This window comes from Fukomys damarensis, unplaced genomic scaffold (assembly GCF_012274545.1).
Source record: "Fukomys damarensis isolate Sample0158 unplaced genomic scaffold, DMR_v1.0_HiC HiC_scaffold_30, whole genome shotgun sequence".
Taxonomy (NCBI): Eukaryota; Metazoa; Chordata; class Mammalia; order Rodentia; family Bathyergidae; genus Fukomys; species Fukomys damarensis.
This window is the reverse complement of record NW_022900942.1, coordinates 46,641,043-46,660,927: the sequence shown is the minus strand read 5'-3', so window position 1 is coordinate 46,660,927 and position 19,885 is coordinate 46,641,043. Positions and strand designations below refer to the sequence as shown.

Here is a 19,885-nt window from a genome sequence, read left to right as displayed (position 1 = left end):
GACAAAAGAAGAAAATCCAGATGACTGAGAAACACAAGAAAAGTTGTTTGATGTTACAGCATTGGAAGAAATATAAAATAAGACTACAGTGAGATTTTACTGCACAACAGAATAGCTGAAAATAGAAAAACATCTCCAAGTGTTAGTGAGAATATGGAACAACCAGGACTCTTATACTTTGCTGATGGGATGTAAAATAGAATGACCGCTTTGGAAAACTTTTTATCACTTTCTAATAAACATAGTGTTTGTCCTGTTGTGAAAAGAAATATGTTTCTAAAAAAGACTTAGATTCATAGTAGCTTTATTCATAATCGCCCTACAGTGAGCTGGGCATGGTGGTGCATGCCTGTAAACACAGCCCTAAAAGAGGCTGAGGCAGGAGAAGTGTAAGTTTAAGTCCCCTCTGGGCACCTTAGCAAGACTATCAAAATAAGAAATCAAAAGGGAGATGGAGATGTAGCTCAGTGATAGGTGGACTAAAAAGCAAAACAAAAACTACAAATCCTACACCAGAAATGTCCTAATATTCATGAAAAAGAATGAATATAGTTTATATCAACCCTAATATCCATTAATGTGATATAGTCATGTAACTGTGATATAGCCATATAGGAATAAAAAATAATCAATATTGACATACAACATAGAAGCAGCTCAAAAATTATACTGAACTAAAGAAACCAGGCACAAAAAAGTAGCTAATATAGATTTATATGGAGTTTATAAGGCAGAACAAATGTTATATAATTCAGAGTGGTGGTTAGCCCTGAGAGTGTGAAGAGGTGGTATTAACTATGAGGGGAACTTCTAGAGTAATAGAAATGTTCTGGAACTTGATCTGGGTGATAGTTACACACTAGTATATGAAAATATAAAACTTCGTTAGCCATACACTTAATATTTATGATTTTAAGTTATGCTCAATTTATTTTAAAAATTGTTGGTTTCTATGTTACTGTTACATATCTAATAGTTTCATATATTAAATTTACATACCAGGGACAGCAATTTTGAACTTTTTGTTCATTTAAGTCTTATTTAAGAGAAGTTGTATTTGTAAATGTCATATAAAAGACATGGAGTAGCCTTGTTTCTCTTACGTGTCTTGGAGTCAATATCTGCCCTTAACTCCTCTAATAAAATAGTTTAATTTCTTGCAAGTGGTACCTCAGTTGTCAAACTCAGTTTCAAATTCATCTTTGAACACTGAAAAATTGGAGAACTGAACATATAGAAAAATCAAATAACTGGTTCTGAGGCACCAAAATTATACTTATAAATTCATTTTTCCAGGACTTTAACAAATTATGAAATGGTTTGCTTCTTTAATTCTACCGTGGTTGTCACACTTTTCCTCTTAGGTTTACTGCTTCTATCACTAACTTTCTTTGGAGCCATGATTATGATATTTTACATAAATAAAGTACAATGATGAATGTTTTAATGCTCTAACACAAGCACTATAGGTTGTCTGGGTGAGAGCAGCACTTAGATTGAAGTGTCACCACTTTTGTGTCCCTGATGAGACCTGACATGTAACTCACCTCAGCCCACACAAATTTTTTCAAGTAGGATGTTCAGTTTAACTACCTAGCAAAGTTGTAAACACTGAGCAGATTTTTTTTTTTTTAACTTTGCTGTTTGAGTAGTGGAAAGTTTGAGCTTGGAGCCATTGGAGCCATTGGACCACTAAGGTCTCTATTTAGACTCTAACAGGGAGTCTCTTCATTTCCCTTTCCTTGTTCTTTTACATAATTTAGACTAGTCATTCATTCTAATTGAATTTTTCTGCTAAGGTGGTACAGTCAGCCCATGCTTATTGAGAATATATTATGTGAAGGCCTACATGTACAAAGAGATAAATATAGCTCCTGCCTTCAAAAGTTGTTGAGGCAAAGAAATCAATGACAAGAATAATATAATAATAATCAGAAACATTTTGAATACTGATGTTATACTAGGCATAATCCCAACACTCTTTATGAGTTAGCTCATTTAGTCAGGACAACTTTAAGAGGCAATACAAGATATTAGCATACGACTGATATCTTTTGTGTAAAGGAGAAAGGTGAAGAAGAGCCTCTCTATTATCTCAAGCAATTCAATGCTGACCTGATTCGCAAACCCCACTTTAGCAAAGTTAAGATAGTAACTGAACTGAGCTTGTTCTTCTTAAGAGATAGTTTAGAGATAGTATTCATGCTCTTTGAAGAATCTGATCTTATATTTTCTCCCCCCACCCTTTGTGTCTCTTCACACAATATTCTTGAAAGAAGTTTGAGCAAAAATATAAGTAAATTTTTTTTCATTGTTTAAATTGGGTCCTTATAAACTGGCACTGGTAATAACTGCCCATCTAACTAACCTCCACATTCAGTTTTGATATAGTTTCTCTTTTCAACCCCTGTTAAATTTACTAATGAGAAACCTTAGGCTTAGACAAATTAAGTAATGTGCTTGATTTTCTGTTGGTGTATAACAGCACATCCCCGCAAGCTTTGTTACTTAAAACAACATGCATTTATTATCTCACGGTTTCCATAGGCCATGAGCATGGGCACAACTTAGTTGGGTCTTCTCTCAGTTTTAATAATGCTGCCCTGTAGATAACAGCAGGGTTATATTTTTTTCTCCAGGTCTGGGGATTGAACTCTGGACCTTGCACCTGTGAGGCAAGCATGCCACCATTGAGCTAAATTCCCGGCCCAAGGATACATTCTTATCAGGAAGCCTAAGATTCTCTTGCAAGCTCACAAGGTTGTTGGTAGAAGTTAGTCTCTTGTATCTGCATAATGAATGTCCTGTTTTCTCAACAGTTTTTGGCCTGAGCCTGCCACCTGTACCAGAAATCTTTTCAAAGCAGTGGGTTGTTTTTTTTTTTTTAGCAAAGCAGATATCAAAATCATTAAGTTGTAGTACCTTTCAAAAGCATAAAAAGTTATATACACAAAAGAAATTTTAGAAATATTTTAAATATCTATTTATGGATAATTTAACAATCAGTGTCACTAAAGTAAGCATAGAATAATACATCAGTACCTACAAATCCACACATGTAAGTAATGTTAAACAAAAATGAGAATATAAAATAATATACTTTTATACATATATTAAAATGTGATATATTTTGTTTCTAGATTTTTCATAAATTTACTTGTCATTTTTAAAGTATAGTAATTCTATACAAACCTTACCATACAAAATATCAGACGGTAAATGTTAAATATTTGTATTTAACAGATTAAGGTGGACAAGAGTCTCCCTTTAGATGTAAACTAAGATTCAGTTTTTATGGTATAGTTTCTTAGATATTTTGCCTAGGACTGGCTCGTATTCTACAGCTTGTCATCAGCTTCGTGTACAGGATTGCATGTCCTCTGAAGAGAACCATCTTCTACCTAGATAGGACTCATTCATTTAATGGAAATATTTTAGGAACTCATAGTCTTTAAAAATATTATAATAGTCCTCTTTATCATACAGTAGGAAACAGTGTGTTGTGCATCTCTATTAGTTGACACTTTCACCCTCATCAGTTTACCATTTTCAGCTATTGCAAAGTAAACTGATCCCTCTTCCCTTCTGCCAGGGATCTCAATATTCACGCATTCTGTGTCTCAAACTGAACGGGAAGTGTGCTTCTCTGCAGTAAAAGCCAAACTTACTGATGGAAAAGTTCCCTCAACATGTCAGGGCTTCCGGACACTTCCTCTCAAGCATCTCAGGAATTTTCTTTGTTGTCAGTTTTGTTACTTCTATCTCCCCACCAAATGTAAATGAGATGTGGTTCTGTGCACCTGAGCTTGCTGTCTGTAACATCTGATAACCAGTGACTGTGCTGGGCCCAAATGACTTGTACTCTATGTAACCAATGTAAAGTGCTTAACTCCTACAAGCCCGCCCCCCTCCCAAGAGTATAATCTGCCCTGTTCAACCCCAAAGTGGGGTCAGTCTCTTTGTACAGAAGCCCCAGACTGACCCGCTCGTGTTAAAACTGTACACTTTGCCTCCAAAACTTCTAGGTGCATCTTCCATTCTCCTGGATTACCTATCTGTATGTTCTGGTTGGCACTTTGCTGCCACAAAACAGCCACCTCAACTGTTTGTATATTAGTTTTATTTAAGACATTGTGGTAGACTGAAAAATGCCACTGCCCCCTCCGCCCCTGTATGCTTATGTCTTAATTCCTAGAACCTGTGAACGTCATGTTGTGTGGTGCAGTGGACTTTGTAAAGCAAAGGATTTTGTAGATGAGATTAAGAATCAAGAGGAGAAATTATCCTGGATATCCTGGATGGACCCCATAAAATCCATATGATACTTATAAGAAAGACTTAGGAGGAGTAAGGAGAAGGCAGTATAATGGAAGTAGAAATTGGAGTGATGTACTTTCACTGTGGAGGAAAGGCCACAAATCAAGGAATTCAAGTAGACTCTAGGAGCTGAAAAAGACAAAGAGACTCCCTCTCTCCTAGGGTCTCCCAAAGGAACCAACCCTGCAAACACCTTGACTTTGGCACATGAAATGGTTTTCTAATTTCTGATTTCCAGAACTGTAAAAAAATAAATTTTGTTGTTTTAAGCCGTGAAGTTTGTGGTAATTTGTTACAAAAGAAATAGGAAGTTAATATAGAAGTTGTTATGTATGAGTTTACTGGAAATGTCATATTTCTTTTGTAGCCTTGAGCAAATAAGCTTCTCTCAGCTTGTAAATAACTGTTCATAAAAGTAAAAGAGCATTTGAAGTAGATTTAAAAGGAAAAAAAAGATTAAGAGGGATTTTTGTTAATATTAGTGTTCACTAAATGATTACTTTCTGGATTTGTTTATATAGGGATAGAAAATGGAAAAGCAGTAAAGAGTTAATGTAAATTGGCTTTGAATGAAAGCCAGCATGAAGAGAAAGATGAGAGTGGAAGCTGTCACAGATATTTTAAATGTTTGTCTTGTCTGCCTAGTTTCTTTCTCTAGTTTTCATTTTTCAGTAAAATCCAGGTTGGTAAACAAAGTTTTTCCAAAGGTGGACAATATATTTCTTTCAACTTCTGTATTAAACATTGTACTCTGGCATTTCTAAAGAAGTAACAGCTGCTAGGCTTAATATATTTTTGAACAACCTATCTTGTTGGTTAAATAATTGGACTATGTGGCCCCCTTTTCTTATACTGAAAATGTCATCTGCAAGGAAGCATTAAGATTTTAGAGGGTTCTGAGCATAGGCTGGATTCATTTTCAACTTTTTCAGAAGTGCATCCCCCCATCAATCTGGTTTGATTTAGATTCTACATTAATTTCTTTCAGTATTTTGTCAATAGCAAGTATCTACCTTCATGAACAAGTCGTTTATCTATTGCACACTCAACATTGTTTAATACTAGAATATTTCCAGTTGGGCAATCTGTAATTTAGATAGCACAGGTTTCTGAAACAGTGAAGAAAAGCTGTTTTATTTATTTATTCTGCTGAATCAGGGATACTTAGAACTAAGTGAAGTATAACAACCCAGTCTCCCAAGGCCAACAGTTCAGCAGATAGAGATAGTCTATGGCAAAGATCTGTGGTTTTCAGGGTGTGGTTCCAGATCAGCATCATCTTGGAGCTTGTTAGAAGTGAAAATTATCTGACTCTGCTCCAGACAGAGTTGGAATCTGTTGAGATGAAGCCAGCTTTTCATGTTTAACAAGCCCTCTAGGTACTTCTGCTACTTGTTAAAGTTTGAGAATGATTGATAGAGGCTAAGTTTTGCTCTCTCCAAGGTAGAACAGGCTTTAAATGCTAAGATGTTGGAAAAGCTCATTCTGTTGTGATGTCAATGGTAATTTGCATCTATTTCCTTTCTGCCCAGGTTCTATCAGACTATTACCATTTGAACAGCTTAACTGAAAAATCATGTATGTTTGTAACCAAAATTAAATATATTTTATATAAATAGCTGCTTTTGCTTAAATGTGTTTTGTTCAAAATGGTTTTATTTGTCTTCTGATATTTATAAATACTTAGGAAATTTCTAGCAGTAACATTCTATTCAGTATAAGGTGAAATGTTTTACATCAAATCTCATTCTGTGTAATGGCTACTTGAAGAGTATTTAAAGTAGCTGAATTGATTCTTAGTTCAGTATATAAAAGTAAACATTTTTAGATACTAAAATTCAATGCCTCTGCTAAAAGTTTATTTTATATAACATTCATTATTTGCCAACTCCTAAAATCACCAAAGATCTTGCTTAAGGACCATGTAGCAACCCTATATTTTTTGTCCTTATATGGACTTACTGAAGTATAGGCTGTCAAACCTACAAATGGATGTACCTTTGTGACACATATGTTCAGCTATAGAAATGGTGTTTAATTTTAAGATACTGAACAAGAGTTTTTCTAATGAACATATATCTTTAAGTTCTGAAAAACCAAAAGAAAGAACTTGTTTTATTGTGTTTTTATTTGACATGTGACATTTTGTTTCTTTTTAGATAACCAATAGGAATAGCACTCTCCAGTCTTCATCTGTGGAACTGGATGGTTCCTACTTGAATGTAGCCAAATCACAAACCTACTATCAAACCAAGCAAAGGCCCAAGTCTGCAAACCGGGTCTCAGCTTCAGAATCCCTTATGGAGTTTAGGAATAATTCTTTGAAACCAACAACCCTTTCTCATCCCAAAGAAGGTCTAGAGAGGCTGCCATCAGAGATAAGAACGTGTAATTATGAATCTCCAGGGAGAAAACCAGTTGATGTAGCCCCAAAAGAAACAGCTCCACCAGAAGCATTGAAGATGAAGGAATGTCCACATTTTAAGCCTGCTCCATCTAGACGATGTTGTAGTCACAGACTTTCTGAAAATGAAGATTGTGTTCATGAGATCCAACCTACAAACATGGCCCTTCAATATTCTAGGATACATCCGGAATCATGCAGTTATTGTGGGCTTTCTTGGGCATCTATCATGCATAGTAAAGGATCACTGCAACCCAGTGAAATTGAAGTCAAAAAGCAACTTTCAGAAGATAGAAGGCAACAACTGGTGCTTCAGAAAATGGAGCTAGAAATTGAAAAGGAGCGCCTTCAGCATCTGCTAGCTCAGCAGGAGACAAAGCTTCTTCTCAAACAGCAGCAGCTTCATCAGTCTCGACTGGATTACAATTGGTGAGTCCTGCAGTGTCTAAATTGGAGTATAAAATGCCTGGTGTATTACTGTAAAAGATTTTTGGAAAAGCTTCCTCTGGTCTTGGCTTGCTCAAGTTGCATACCAGCAATGACTACTAAGTAAATTCCTGACTTCTGTGACCTAAGAGATTACTTTGTTTTCCAGAATGTTAGAATATCTACTTCTGAATAGTCAGGTGTAACTTTTGCTGGATTTCAAATAGAATGATTTTAAATTATATTACCATTACACAAAATTCTTTGTTTTTTAATATCATTATAGAGAATGTTAAGCAGTAAATAAAAACTTGATTTCAGAGTTTGGAATCAGACTAAGAAGTGTTATTAGCTTTATCATTCCATATTTATGTTTTCCTGACATAATATAAAATATAACAAATGAAGAAAATCTTCTAAATTTGTTTTTATGAAGTACAACCTGTTAAACTACCAGTTCTCATAGACTTGACCACTTGACCACAGGTATGTTGTTTTTTAACAATTCTTTTCTAAGATCAGTGTTTCAGAAGCTAAATTGCTTAGCTTTAAATTGCTTTACCTCAAATTGTCCAACATAGTTTTGCATGAAGTCATAAAGATTGCTATCTTATTTTTTAATTGCTAATAAATCAGACATAATTGTATTTAAAACAATAAAATATGGCATATATAACATTTAAAATAATTGCTAGTTTTCATCAGGAAGTGCTTCTGTGAGGCCTAATCAGAATATGCAGTGAATATTTAAATTTTTAAAATTTATTACACTAAAAGACACATTGCGATTAATCTCCCTCAAAATATTCCCCCTTACCTCAAACACTATTCCATAGTTTTTATCACTTTCTGAAGCACTTTTGGAAACCCTCTTTCATGAGTGCCTTTACAAAGTCAATGCTACTGCAGGTGCCAATGGAAAGGCAGGATTGTAAAAACATTACAGTATGTCTTTCTGTATTCATCTCAATTTCTGTATTGAGAGCTATGCAACTTCTGACTCTTCCCCAAAGTCAAAATGACTATGAAAAGTAAACATTGTGAATTGATCCATACACTGAGGCAGCCATGACAGCACAACTAGAGACATTAAAGAGGATTTCCAGAACTACTATAATGTGTCTTTTGCTATAATAACTAAAGAAAAAGAATTAAACATTCATCATATTTTTCAGTAACACCTTGTGATAGTATCCTTTTTGTTTCCTCCTTGGTCAAACTTACTATTTTCCCTTTGTATATTTTCTTATTAGAAACATACATCCCACATGAACACAATAGCAGTGTTAACTTATTTTCTGTTGCTTCTTAGATTATTTTCCTTTCGCTTAAAGATTCTGCCTAATATTTTTAAAATTCTTCTTTCTTTGAAAGTTCCATCATGACATTTTCCCCTTGTGTAATACATACTTTCCTTGGAACTGTGAGTGATCTTTCTCTTTCTTTTTGCTTCATGATCAGAGTTCTATTCATTGTTAATACCTGGAGGCTTTTAAAATACATGAAAATGAAGTTTCTACAAGATTGTCACCGAAAGCTAAGCAGTAGCCTCATTCTTATGACCTGAAACTCTAATCCTCCATTTAGAGTAGACTTTCTTGAGAACTTTATTTAAGAAATATTTATTCAATACCTATTATATGTGAAAAATAGTCGTAGGTGACTGGGACAAAAAAAAATGGATCAAATGTGTTTTCTTAGAAGAGGGCATAGTCTTGCAGAAAACAGTAAATAATTTTAAAGTAGGCATCATGTTATTTTGTCACTGAATGATAATAAAGTCTTTACTGTTCTCTTTAGAATAAAATGATGGGAAACAGCTTTGAGCTAGTTTTATATATACATAAATTGTAAAATATACATATTCATAGGCCTATTTAAAAATCTTACTTTGAAATAATTGTAGACTCACAGAAAGCTAAAAGATAGTACAGAGGTTCAGTGTACCCTTTACTGAGATTCCCCCATTGTCTAAATTATACATAACTATAATATCAAAACTAGTAAATGAACATTGATACAATGTGTGTATAGTTATATGCCATTTTATCACATGTAGGTCTATGGAACCACCACAATCAAAATACAGAATTTTTTTTGTCACCACCTCTGTTATAGTCCTACCCATTTCCTCTGCCTTCACTATGTATAATCCATAGGGACCACTAATCTTTTGGCCTCTTTCATAATTTTGTCATTTTGAGAATGTTGTATCAATGATATTATATTTTTCATATTAGCTTTTTTCATTCAGTTAATGTTCTTGAGATCTGTCCAAGTTCTTGCAAATACTAGACCATTTTATAGCTGATTAGTATTCCATGATATGAATATACCATAATTTAACCATTCACCTGTTAAGGAAAAATTTGATAGTATACAATTTTTGTCTTATGAACAGAGTTACTCTGTACATTTTTGTATAGTTTTTGTATGAACTGAGGTTTTCATTTCCAAAGATGGAAGCTAACAATATGATTGCTAAATCACTTGAGTGTATATTTAGCTTCTTTAAACTTAAATACACATTTAGCTTCTACTACATTTAGGTCATAATACATTCTTACTGCTAATGTATGAAAAATCTAGTTTCTCCACATCATTTCTATCATTTGATATTATTGCTAATTTTTATTTTGCTTCTAATATGTATATTATAACATTTTATTATGGTGTTAATTTTACTTTTCCTAATGGCTACAGTGATATTTAATATCATCATGGATTTATTTACTGTGTTTTCATCCTTTTCAGTAAATAGGCTCTTCAGTATCTTTTGCCCATATTTTAATGGGAGTATTGGGTATTCTGTTGATTTTTGAGAATTCTTTATATCTTCTAGACATCTCTTGTCAGATACATGGATTGCAATTATTTTCCCCCAGTCTATATTTTATTTTTTTCAGTCTCTTAACAGAATCTTTCATAGAACCAAAATAATTATTTTTCCTCAGAATTTGGAATTATAACAAGCTTTGTACATGAAGTCCAATTTATTGACTTTTTTCTATTATGGACCGTATCAAACTTTTATCATGAATAGGTGTTTAATTTTGTCATATATCCTTTACAATCCCTTACAATATCTTTTCATATTTTAAAGATATTTGTACCAGTATTGTTGACTGGTATTAGTCTATTTTCTTTTTTGTATATCTTTGTCTGGTTTTAGTATCAAGGTTATATTGGCCTCATTATGTAAGTTGAAAAGTATTATTTTTTTAAATGTTTGGTAGGATTCTCCAGTGAAACTAGAGATTTCTTTTTTGAGTTTAAAATTACAGGTTTGATTTCCTTAACACTTACAGGGCTATTCAAATTATTTCTTTGATAGTGAGTTGTAGAAGTTTATTCTTTTTAAGAAATTAATTCATTTTATCTGTCATTAAATTCATGTGTGTGGGCTTGGTAAGAATGAGATTTTTGTTTCATTTTCATTATTATTCTGTTTTCAATTTAGTTCTTTACTGTTTCCTTTTGATTTTTATTTATCTTGCTCTTCTATAAAATTTGGTAAAGTAGGTACTTAGGTGATTGATTTAAGACATTTTTCTTTTTTACAAAAACATTTAGTGCTATGAATTTTCCTCCAGAGAATGATCCAGCTGTTCCCCACAAATTTTGATTATGTTGTTTTTTCTTGTTCATTCATTTAGTGTATTTCAAATTTTTTCTAGATACCTAAGTTTCATAGTTTTCTATGATACTTTGGTTTACAATTGTTTCAAGATTTTCCGTTTTGTTTCTGTTACTAATTTGATAACACTATTTAAGTTCTTTCAAATTCATTACTTTGTCTTAGCACCCACTACAATATATGTTCTTTCTTGACGTGTGTTTCATGAATGCTAGAGAGAAATGTGCATTCATTGTTTTGGGGTGGAAAATAATTTATCAACATCAGTTAAATCTTATTGTATAATGTTTTTGAGCTGTTCTGTATCCTTGCTTATTTTCTACTTGGTTGTTCCTTTAATTCTTGAAAGAGGTGGTTTTTTTTGTTTGTTTGTTTGTTTTCTTTTCTTTTCAGCTTTAATTGAGTTTATTGGTACATTTTAGGGATGCAGTACAGTTACATTCATTGTTGGGATCTTGTATCTCTACATGACAGGTCTTGGTTCTCATTTGTTCCCCTTGTTCCTGCCCTCCCTTCACCCCCTCCTACCCTCCCCATCTACAAACACTTTATTTCCATCTTTTCATTATCTCACATTTTTTTCTTTTCCCTTGTTACTCTTCCCCTACCCATCCCACCTTCACTACACCTTAAGCCCCTTTCTTCCCATTTCACAATGTCAGTAATCTTATTAGAATCTTATGTATTATTACAGTTTATTCACACCAGAGAAACTATTCGGTATTTACACATGTGTGACTTACTTGTTTCACTTAGGTGTATATCTTCAATATGTATCCGTATTCCTATGAATGAATCTATTTTTTCATTCTTTGTGGCTGAGTAATATTCCATTTTATAGAAAAACCACATCTTCTTTATCCAGTTTCCAACTGATGGGCAAATGGGCTGTTTCCATGTTTTAGCTATTACAAACTGTGCTGCTATAAACATGGGTGCACATACTTCTCTGTGATATGATTCTTTTAGTTCTTTTGGAAAGATACCCAGCAGAGGGATGGCTGGGTCAAATGGAACCTCCAGTCCAAGCTCTTTGAGGTATCTCCATATTGATTTCCACAGTGGTTGCACCAGTCTTCACTCCCACCAACAATGGAGAAGGATTCCTTTCTCCCCACAATCCCGCCAACATTTGTTATTGTGCGATTTCTTGATAGCAGCCATTCTTTGTGGGGTGAAGTGGAATCTCAGTGTAGTTTTCATCTGCATCTCTCGAATAACCAGTGATGTGGAACATTTTTTTATATATTTACTTGCTGCTTTTACTTCTTTGAGAAATGTCTGTTCATTTCGGATGACCATTTTTGAATTGGGTCTTTATATTTGGGGGGGCTGATTGTTTTGAGTTTTTTATATATTCTAGAATAATAGCCCTCTGTCTGAGAAGCAGCTGGTAAAAATTTTTTCCCACATTGTAGGTTTTCTCTTAGTTCTGTTGATGGTTTCTTTTGCAGTGTGGAAGCTTTTTAATAAGATGAGATCCCAGTTGTTGATTCTTTCTGCTAGTTCCTGTGCCACTGAGGATTTGTTCATAAAGTCTTTTCCTATGCCAGTGTCTTCCAGAGTTCTGCCTAACTTACCTTCCAGCAAGTTTAGTGTTTCTGTTTTAATATTTAGATCTTTAATCCACTTGGATTTTAATTTAGTGCATGGTGAAAGATAAGTGTCCAGTTTTAATCTGTGACAGGTTGAAATACAGTTTTTCCAACACCATTTATTGAAGAGGCTGTCTTTCCTGCACTGAGGATGGTCAGCTCCTTTGTCAAAGATGAGTTAGCTGAGTACATCTGGATTTGTTTTTGTGACTTCCAATCTGTTTCACTGATCCTCAGGCCTGTTTCTTTGCCAGTACCATGCTGTTTTTATCACGGTGGCTTTGTAGTATAGCTTCAAATTGGGAATTGTTATACCCGCTGCCATGTGTCTGTTGCCTAGGATGGCTTTTGCTATTCTAGGTCTCTTATGGTTCCAAAGGAATTTTTGGATTCTCTTTTCTAGTTCTGTGAAATATAGTGTTGGAATTTCAATTGGCATTGCATTGAATCTGTATAGCAGTTTTGGTATTGTGGCCATTTTCACTATGTTGATTCTTTCTACCCAGGAGCAGGAGATATCTTTCCATTTTTTTATATCCTCTTCAATTTCTTTTTTCAGAGTGCTATAGTTTTCAGTGTGGAGATCTTTTGCTTCTTTTGTTAGATTGATTCCTAGATACTTTATTTTTTTGAATGCTATTGTGAAAGGAATTGCTTCCCTACTATCTCTCTCAGTGAGTGTGTTATTTGTATACAAGAAGGCTATTGATTTTTGAGTGTTGACCTTGTATCTCACTACTCTGCTAAAAGTGTCAATTAAGTCTAGAAGTCTTTTGGTAGAGTTTTTTGGGTCTTCAATGTAGAGTATCATATCGTCAGCAAATAATGACAGTTTAACTTCTTCCTTTCCTATCTTTATTGCTTTAATTTCTTTCTCTTGTCTAATTGCTGTGGCTAATGTTTCCAGAACTGTATTGAACAGGGGTGGTGGTAGAAGGCATCCTTGTCTTGTTCCTGATTTTAACGTGAAGGTTTTCAGTTTGGGGCCATTTAATATAATGTTGGCTGTTGGTTTTTCATAGATAGTCTTTATTAAGTTGAGATATAAACCATCTATTCTAATTTTTTGTGGAGTTTTTATCATGAATTGGTGTTGAATTTTGTCAAATGCTTTTTCTGCATCTATTGAGAGGATCATATGGTTTTTGTCCTTGACTTTGTTAATATAGTGTAATACATTTATTGACTTATGTATGTCGAACCATCCTTGCATCCCTGGAATAAATCCAAATTGGTCAGAATGTATGATCTTCTTGATGATCCTCTGTATTCTGCACCGACTGCAATCCTGTCTTGTATTTCTGAAATTCAAACCTTTGCAATCTTTTATTCTATTGCATACTCTTTCAATAAAGTTTTTAATCTCCTGGATATCTGTTTGAATCTGTTTTATGGATTCCATTTCTTTCCTCTTTTGGGCATTTATTGTTTCCATTTCTTTCTTATGCTGAGTCTTCATGGCTTCTATCATGGTCTTGAGCTCATCTATTTTTTTGTCACTTTCTGTTCTAGAGTCTCAAATCATGACTTCCATTTTGCTCACCATCTCTATGGTTAACTGGGAAATTATTTCTGATTTAATTTTTCTAGAGCCTAATTGATGTGTTTTGTTACCTCCTGTGCTATGGGTCCAGGGTGTCCTGCTGGTTCACTATCAGACTTTTCATCCTCATTTGCCCTACTGTTTGCCATTGGTGAACTGGAAGTCTGTCTTTATGTCTTGCTTAAGTGTTTTCTCATTTTTATTTTTGTTGTTGGGTGGTCCTTGGTTTAATTTCTGGGTTATTACTTAAATCTTCCTGATATAGTTGCACTTTAGCTTTTGATTCTCTAATGACTCATAGACATTCTCACTTTCATAATATTGGAGAAAACAACTCATTAAATCAATCACATCCTTTATCCCAATTGATACATTTAGTAGCCCAATAGGATCAAGCACCGCTTGCAAATTGACCACTTGTGGTATTCATTAATCTGTCACCTTTAAACCATGTGGATTAAATTCATATCAAGAAGCAGCCCAAAATATGTTTGCAGTTGAATATGCTTTTCAATATAGCATCTTTACCATTTAGGATGGGGGCTTAGAGTGAGTTAGGATGAGAGGAGTAGATAAGTGAAAGAATTGGAAAAGATTTCAAGTGAAGCCAGAGGATGTAGAATAACCATTCAATCTTTATGAAACTATTAACTTCAAAGGGGATAGACAGAGTGTAGGAATAAGGACAAGAATATATCCCCTTAAAAGTAATAGGGGCTCACCTTCCCTAAGCTACAGAGCCATGAGTGAGGTAAAATGACAAGAGAAAAGAATGTAAAGAAAAAAGAAAAAAATGATAAAAGAAGAAGTCTGAGTTAGGGCAGGAGCAGGAATAAAAAGGGAGATGAGGGATAATATGGTGGAGCAAGAGACTGAGTTGGAGAGAGAGGACAGAAAAAAGAAAGAAATTGCAGCATGGAATGAGGAAGAGAAAAAAAAAAAAAACAAAAGAATTTGAAGGGCCAAAGAGGCATTTTGAAAGCTCCAGCTACAGTTGTGGGCACATTTACTTTCCTTTCAGTTCTGTCAGTTTTCCTTTTATATATTATACTTCTGTTGTTTGCTGTTCACACCTTTAAAATTATTATTTCTTCCTGATGAATTGATCATTTTATCATTATCAGTGTTCTTTTCTGACCATAGCAATTTTTTTCTCTCTACAATTTGCTTTATCTAATATTAATAAAGCCATTGCTACTTACATTTCATTAATACTTGCAAGGTGTGTGTTCTTCCACCCTTTTCATTTCACTCTATACATGTTGTGTAGTCTTTTTTCCCCCTGGTACAGGGAGTTGAACCCACAACCTTTGTACTGACATACATCTCTGGCCTTTTTTTATTTTCTTGAGTTAGAATCTCACTAAGTTCACTGGTCTGGGCTCAAACTTGCAGTCATCCTGCCTCAGCCTCCCAAAATGCTGGGATTATGGTGTGCATCCCCACTGATATGTAATCATGGCATTTCATTGAATCATGTTTTTTCCATCCACTTTGCCAGTTGTTTGTTTTGTTTTGTTTTATTTTTTGCTTTTTGTTTTGTACCGGGTCCTTGCATTTGCAAGTCAGGTGGCAGAACCACTGAGCTAAATCCCCAGCCAAAGAAGTGGTCTAACCAGAGTCCTGAAGTGATCTGATACCTTTTTTTTTTTTTTTTTTTTTTTTTTTGTTTTGTGGATCGAACTCAGGACCTTGCGCTCGTGAGTCAGACAGCAGAACCACTAAGCTAACTCCCCTTTTTTTTTGCCAGTTTTTATCTTTCAGTTGGCATTCAAAGACTTGGTTTTGTTGTTGTTGTTTTGGGTTTTTTTTGTTTTGTTTTGTTTTGATAGAGTCTTGCTGTGTGGCTAAGGGTAGCCTGAAATTTGTAATCCCCCTACTTTAGTCTCCTGTGTAGCTGAGATTACAGGCATATGACCCTGTACCTGGTTGTACATTTACTTTTAGTGTAATTTGTATATGTTAGGGATTAAATCTGACATTTTATTTTCTGTTTTCTTTCTAATTTGTATTCTCTTTTTCTTGCCTTTCTATAAGTTACTTGAGCAATTTTTAGAATTCAGTTTTAATTTGCTGCGTTTTGATTATATCTCTTTGGTCATATTTGTTTTATTGGTTCTAAATATTATATGTGTGTGTGTGTATATGTATGTGTGTGTGTGTGTATGTGTGTGTATGTTTATATATATAAAACATCATAGTCTCTTGGTGTTATATTTTACAGTTTAACTTCTATGTAGAAATTTTATCTTCCTTTAAGTCCTTTTATCCTCCCTCATTTGTAACATATCTTTTGGGGGAAGGTACTGGGGATGGAACTCAGAACCTTTTGTTTGTGAGGCAGGCTGTGGCACCACTGAGCTAAATCCGTGGCCCTATAACTTATCTTAAAGTGTTCCTCTGTATTCTGAGAACCACATCAGAAAATAAGTTTTGTATTTACTATCACATTTAGAAAACAAGTTTTGTTTTTACTATTTAGAGTAATTTACAAATAATTTTAAAAATTGAAGAGGAAAAGGAAAGTTTATTGTGTATATCTGTATTTTTATTATTTCAATTATTTTTCCTCCTTCCTAATATCTAAGTTTCTATCTTGTATAATTTCCATTTTTGTTTAATAAGTTCTGTTTGGGCATTCTTTTATGGTTAGCCTTCTGACAACAGAGTCTCTTAGATTTCTTTCATCTGAAAATGTTTATTTTTTAATCCTCCAAAAAGATACTATTACTGGATGTAAAATTCTGGGTTGGCATTTCTTTTCTGTTGGCACTATAAAACTGTGCTTCTTCTTTCTAACCATCATGTTTTCTGATTTTATTCAAAATTATTTATCCTTGTATTTCCCTTTTGATGCTTTTAAGCTTTTTTTGTCTTTAGTTTTCAGAAGTTTGGCTGTCATGTTTCTTTTTAAGGATTTCTTTACATTTATCTTCTTTGGACTTTGTTCAGATTCTTGAATTTTATGTCTTTTGCCAAATTTGAGGGTTTTTCAATTTTTATTTTTTCCTAATACTTTCTGAGCCTTGTGCTCTTCTCTGACTCCAGTGAACTGAATATAAAATATTTTTTAGGGACCCACATATCCCAAAGGCCTGATGGTGGTGGTGGTGGTTGTTGAGTTCTTTCCTCTGTGTTCATGATGTGTAATTTTTCTTGCTTTTTGGTCAAGTTTCTGATTCTTTCCTATAGCCTCTTCACTCTGTTAAACCATTCCATTGAGTTTATTTTCTTTTGTTTGTCTTGTGTTTTTCTCATTATATTTCTCACTTATCCGAGGTATTTTTCAGAGGAAAAATTCCATTTGTTTAGTTTTTATGCCTTCTGGGTATTTTCTTACTTACTTTCTTCTTCTCTTTCAAGCCTCTTTTCTTTCACTAGGGATTGAACTCAGGGCCTTGCAAATGCTAGCCAAGTACTTTACCACTGATCTACATCTCCAGGCCTTTTCATTTTTATTTTGAGAAAGGTCTCACTAAGTTACTGATACTGACCTCAAAGGTGTGATCTACCTGCCTCAACCTCTGGAGTAGCTAGAATTACTGGCATGCATCATCAGGCCCAGCTACTTTTTCTGTTTCTTTTAGTATTCTGTTTTGTAAATTTATTTTAAATGTGTTCAGAAGTACTCATTAAACCATTTTATTACATCTGTTTTAATAGTCTTATGAGATAATTCCAACATTTATGTCTTCTTGGGATTGGTATCTGTTGGTTATCTTTTCTCATTCAAGTTGAGATTTTTTTTTTCATTTTTGATATGATGAGTGATTTTCAGTTGTTCTGAACATTCTAACTTTATGATATGAAATACTAAGTTTTACACAAATCTTCCTTTTTAGCAAACCTTTTATGACATTATTATGACAGAGTCATAGTACACCAAAGATATAATCATTGAACACCTCATTAGAGCCAGTGGAAATGGAAGCCTGGCATCACTCCTGGCTTTTGCTTTGGGAATAGGGGATGTTTTCCCATGATATTTGCAAAAGAGGGCAGTTATTGTTTAAAAGTTTTCTGTCTTGGTAGACTACCCCTCTCTTGATCCTATGACTAGAGAAAGCAAGCTCTTCTCTTTTTTCCCTTTTCTTTCTATTCCTTTGGATTTCTACATTGCCAAATTGTACAGCATTCAAGGTGTATAAGGCAAAAAGAAAGCTCTGGAAATTCACACCTTGTTCTGGGTCCCATCTCTCAAGTGTAAACATCTAAAATTTGGGACTGTACAGGAATAAGAACGTATATATTCACTTGATCTTGTCCTAACCGGAAAAATCCTTAGATATTTTAATAAGTAACAAAGCAAATATGTCAACATTCAACAGGTCAACTGTCCAGTTTTCTTCCGATTTCACTCACCCAAGTATCCGTATGAATTAGATTCCATCAAGTTATATTCTCTTATTTTTTATGCAAATATTAGACTTTTGTAGGTTGAACAAAAGTACTTCCCAAAGTGAAATTATCAAGGTCTGTATTACAGGATTGGAAATGAGAGAGAAAGCCGGTTTTCTGTTATTACCGTTGAAATTTGTTACTGTTTTATTAAGTCTAAAAAATTTTACCTCTGGAAAAACTGCATACCTGAACTAGCTGAAATACATTTTTAGTCCCAGGTCTTTATATGCTAAATTTCTTTTTAATATATATTTGCTTCTTGTGTGAATAGTTTGTCTTATTAAAAGTGCTTATTATCGTTTGACCTCAATACAATATCTTGGCTAGATGGGTATTACTCTTGGAAGGAGTTATCTGCTTTCTAGCTTTAAGAAATCCCCAGTGTTTTACTTTGGGACCTTTTCCATTTTCTTCGATAGTTCTTGTCAACTAAATACAAACCATCAGACAGTACCCATCTATAATAGCCATCAGTAGAACTGCTCAGGATGGTTTTTGGTAGCTTGATCATCTTTAAAAGAGGATCTTTGTGAGTTTTGTCCATCACAGTTCTGCAATTTCATTTATTCTGTGTAGCTGTAGTCCTTATATAGAAATAGTCCTAATAATGGAAATCTTTCCAATCAAGAAGTTTAAAAAGCATCTAAGTAAGATGCCCAAACAGAAACTTAAGACATTTTTACTTAGACAGTTCTCATAAATCAGTATCTAACTTATTTCTACAATGGAAGTAAGCTGTTTTACCATAGTTATCTGCTGCAATTTAGAACTGGGATCCTAAATATATCCATTTAACTAATCAGTGTCACAGTTCATATTTCATTTACCCTATTCTTGGGCCTACTTTTTAGATTTATGCAATTTTATCTCTCTATGAGTTACCTGAAATTCAGTTATGAATGTCATATATCAAGACTATCTATCTCAAATGAATTCCTAAGATAAGCCTTTATTTTGCCACTTCTGAATTATAAAGACACATGATTTCCTATTCGATTATGTGTATGCAACCTGGTACACAAAGCTTTTCATAATCTATAATCACTTCTCTACCCGTGTGCTACACTTTTCCTAAGAAATAATTTTTTTCCAAAGGCAAGTTGGTCTTTTTGCATCTTTTTTGCAATATATCACTTATATTTCTTCCTCAAGCTGTACCTTTTCCTCTGTTCTAAATATCTTAGCTCTATGTTCCATTTATCGACATCCTATTTGTTTATTACAGCACAGTTACAAATCTCACAATTTAAATTTTTTAGGCCTATTTTCTTTCTCACTTAACTAATGTTAAGTTAGCAAATATGCTCAAAAACATTAGCCTCCCAAGTGCTAGGATTAGAGAGGTATGCACCACTATGCCTGGCATGCCTCCTACTCTTATAAAATGTTTTCGTACATGTACTCTGTGCTTAACTTTTATAAAAATACTGCCTTTACTGCTTAAAAAGTTTGTCTTCGGGGCCAGGGATTTAGCTTAGTGGTGCCACCACCTGCCTCACAAGTGCAAGGTCCTGAATTCAATCCCCAGTACCAAAAAAAAAAAAAAAAAAAAAAAAAAAAAA

General features: G+C 34.0%; 1 protein-coding gene across 5 annotated transcripts in view; it reads left to right on the top strand.

Annotated features, from left to right (window-relative positions):
• The window catches only part of Kiaa1328 (KIAA1328 ortholog), a 266,616-nt gene that overhangs the window by 140,075 nt on the left and 106,656 nt on the right, over nucleotides 1–19,885 (top strand). For all 5 annotated transcript variants that reach the window (XR_004514763.1, XM_033757356.1, XM_033757355.1 and 2 more), the window contains one exon: nucleotides 6,477–7,150. Coding sequence is in view for 4 of the 5 variants with exons in the window: in XM_033757356.1 (XP_033613247.1) it covers nucleotides 6,477–7,150 (674 nt within the window). In the remaining variant the exon portion in view is untranslated. The remainder of the gene's footprint in view (nucleotides 1–6,476; nucleotides 7,151–19,885) is intronic.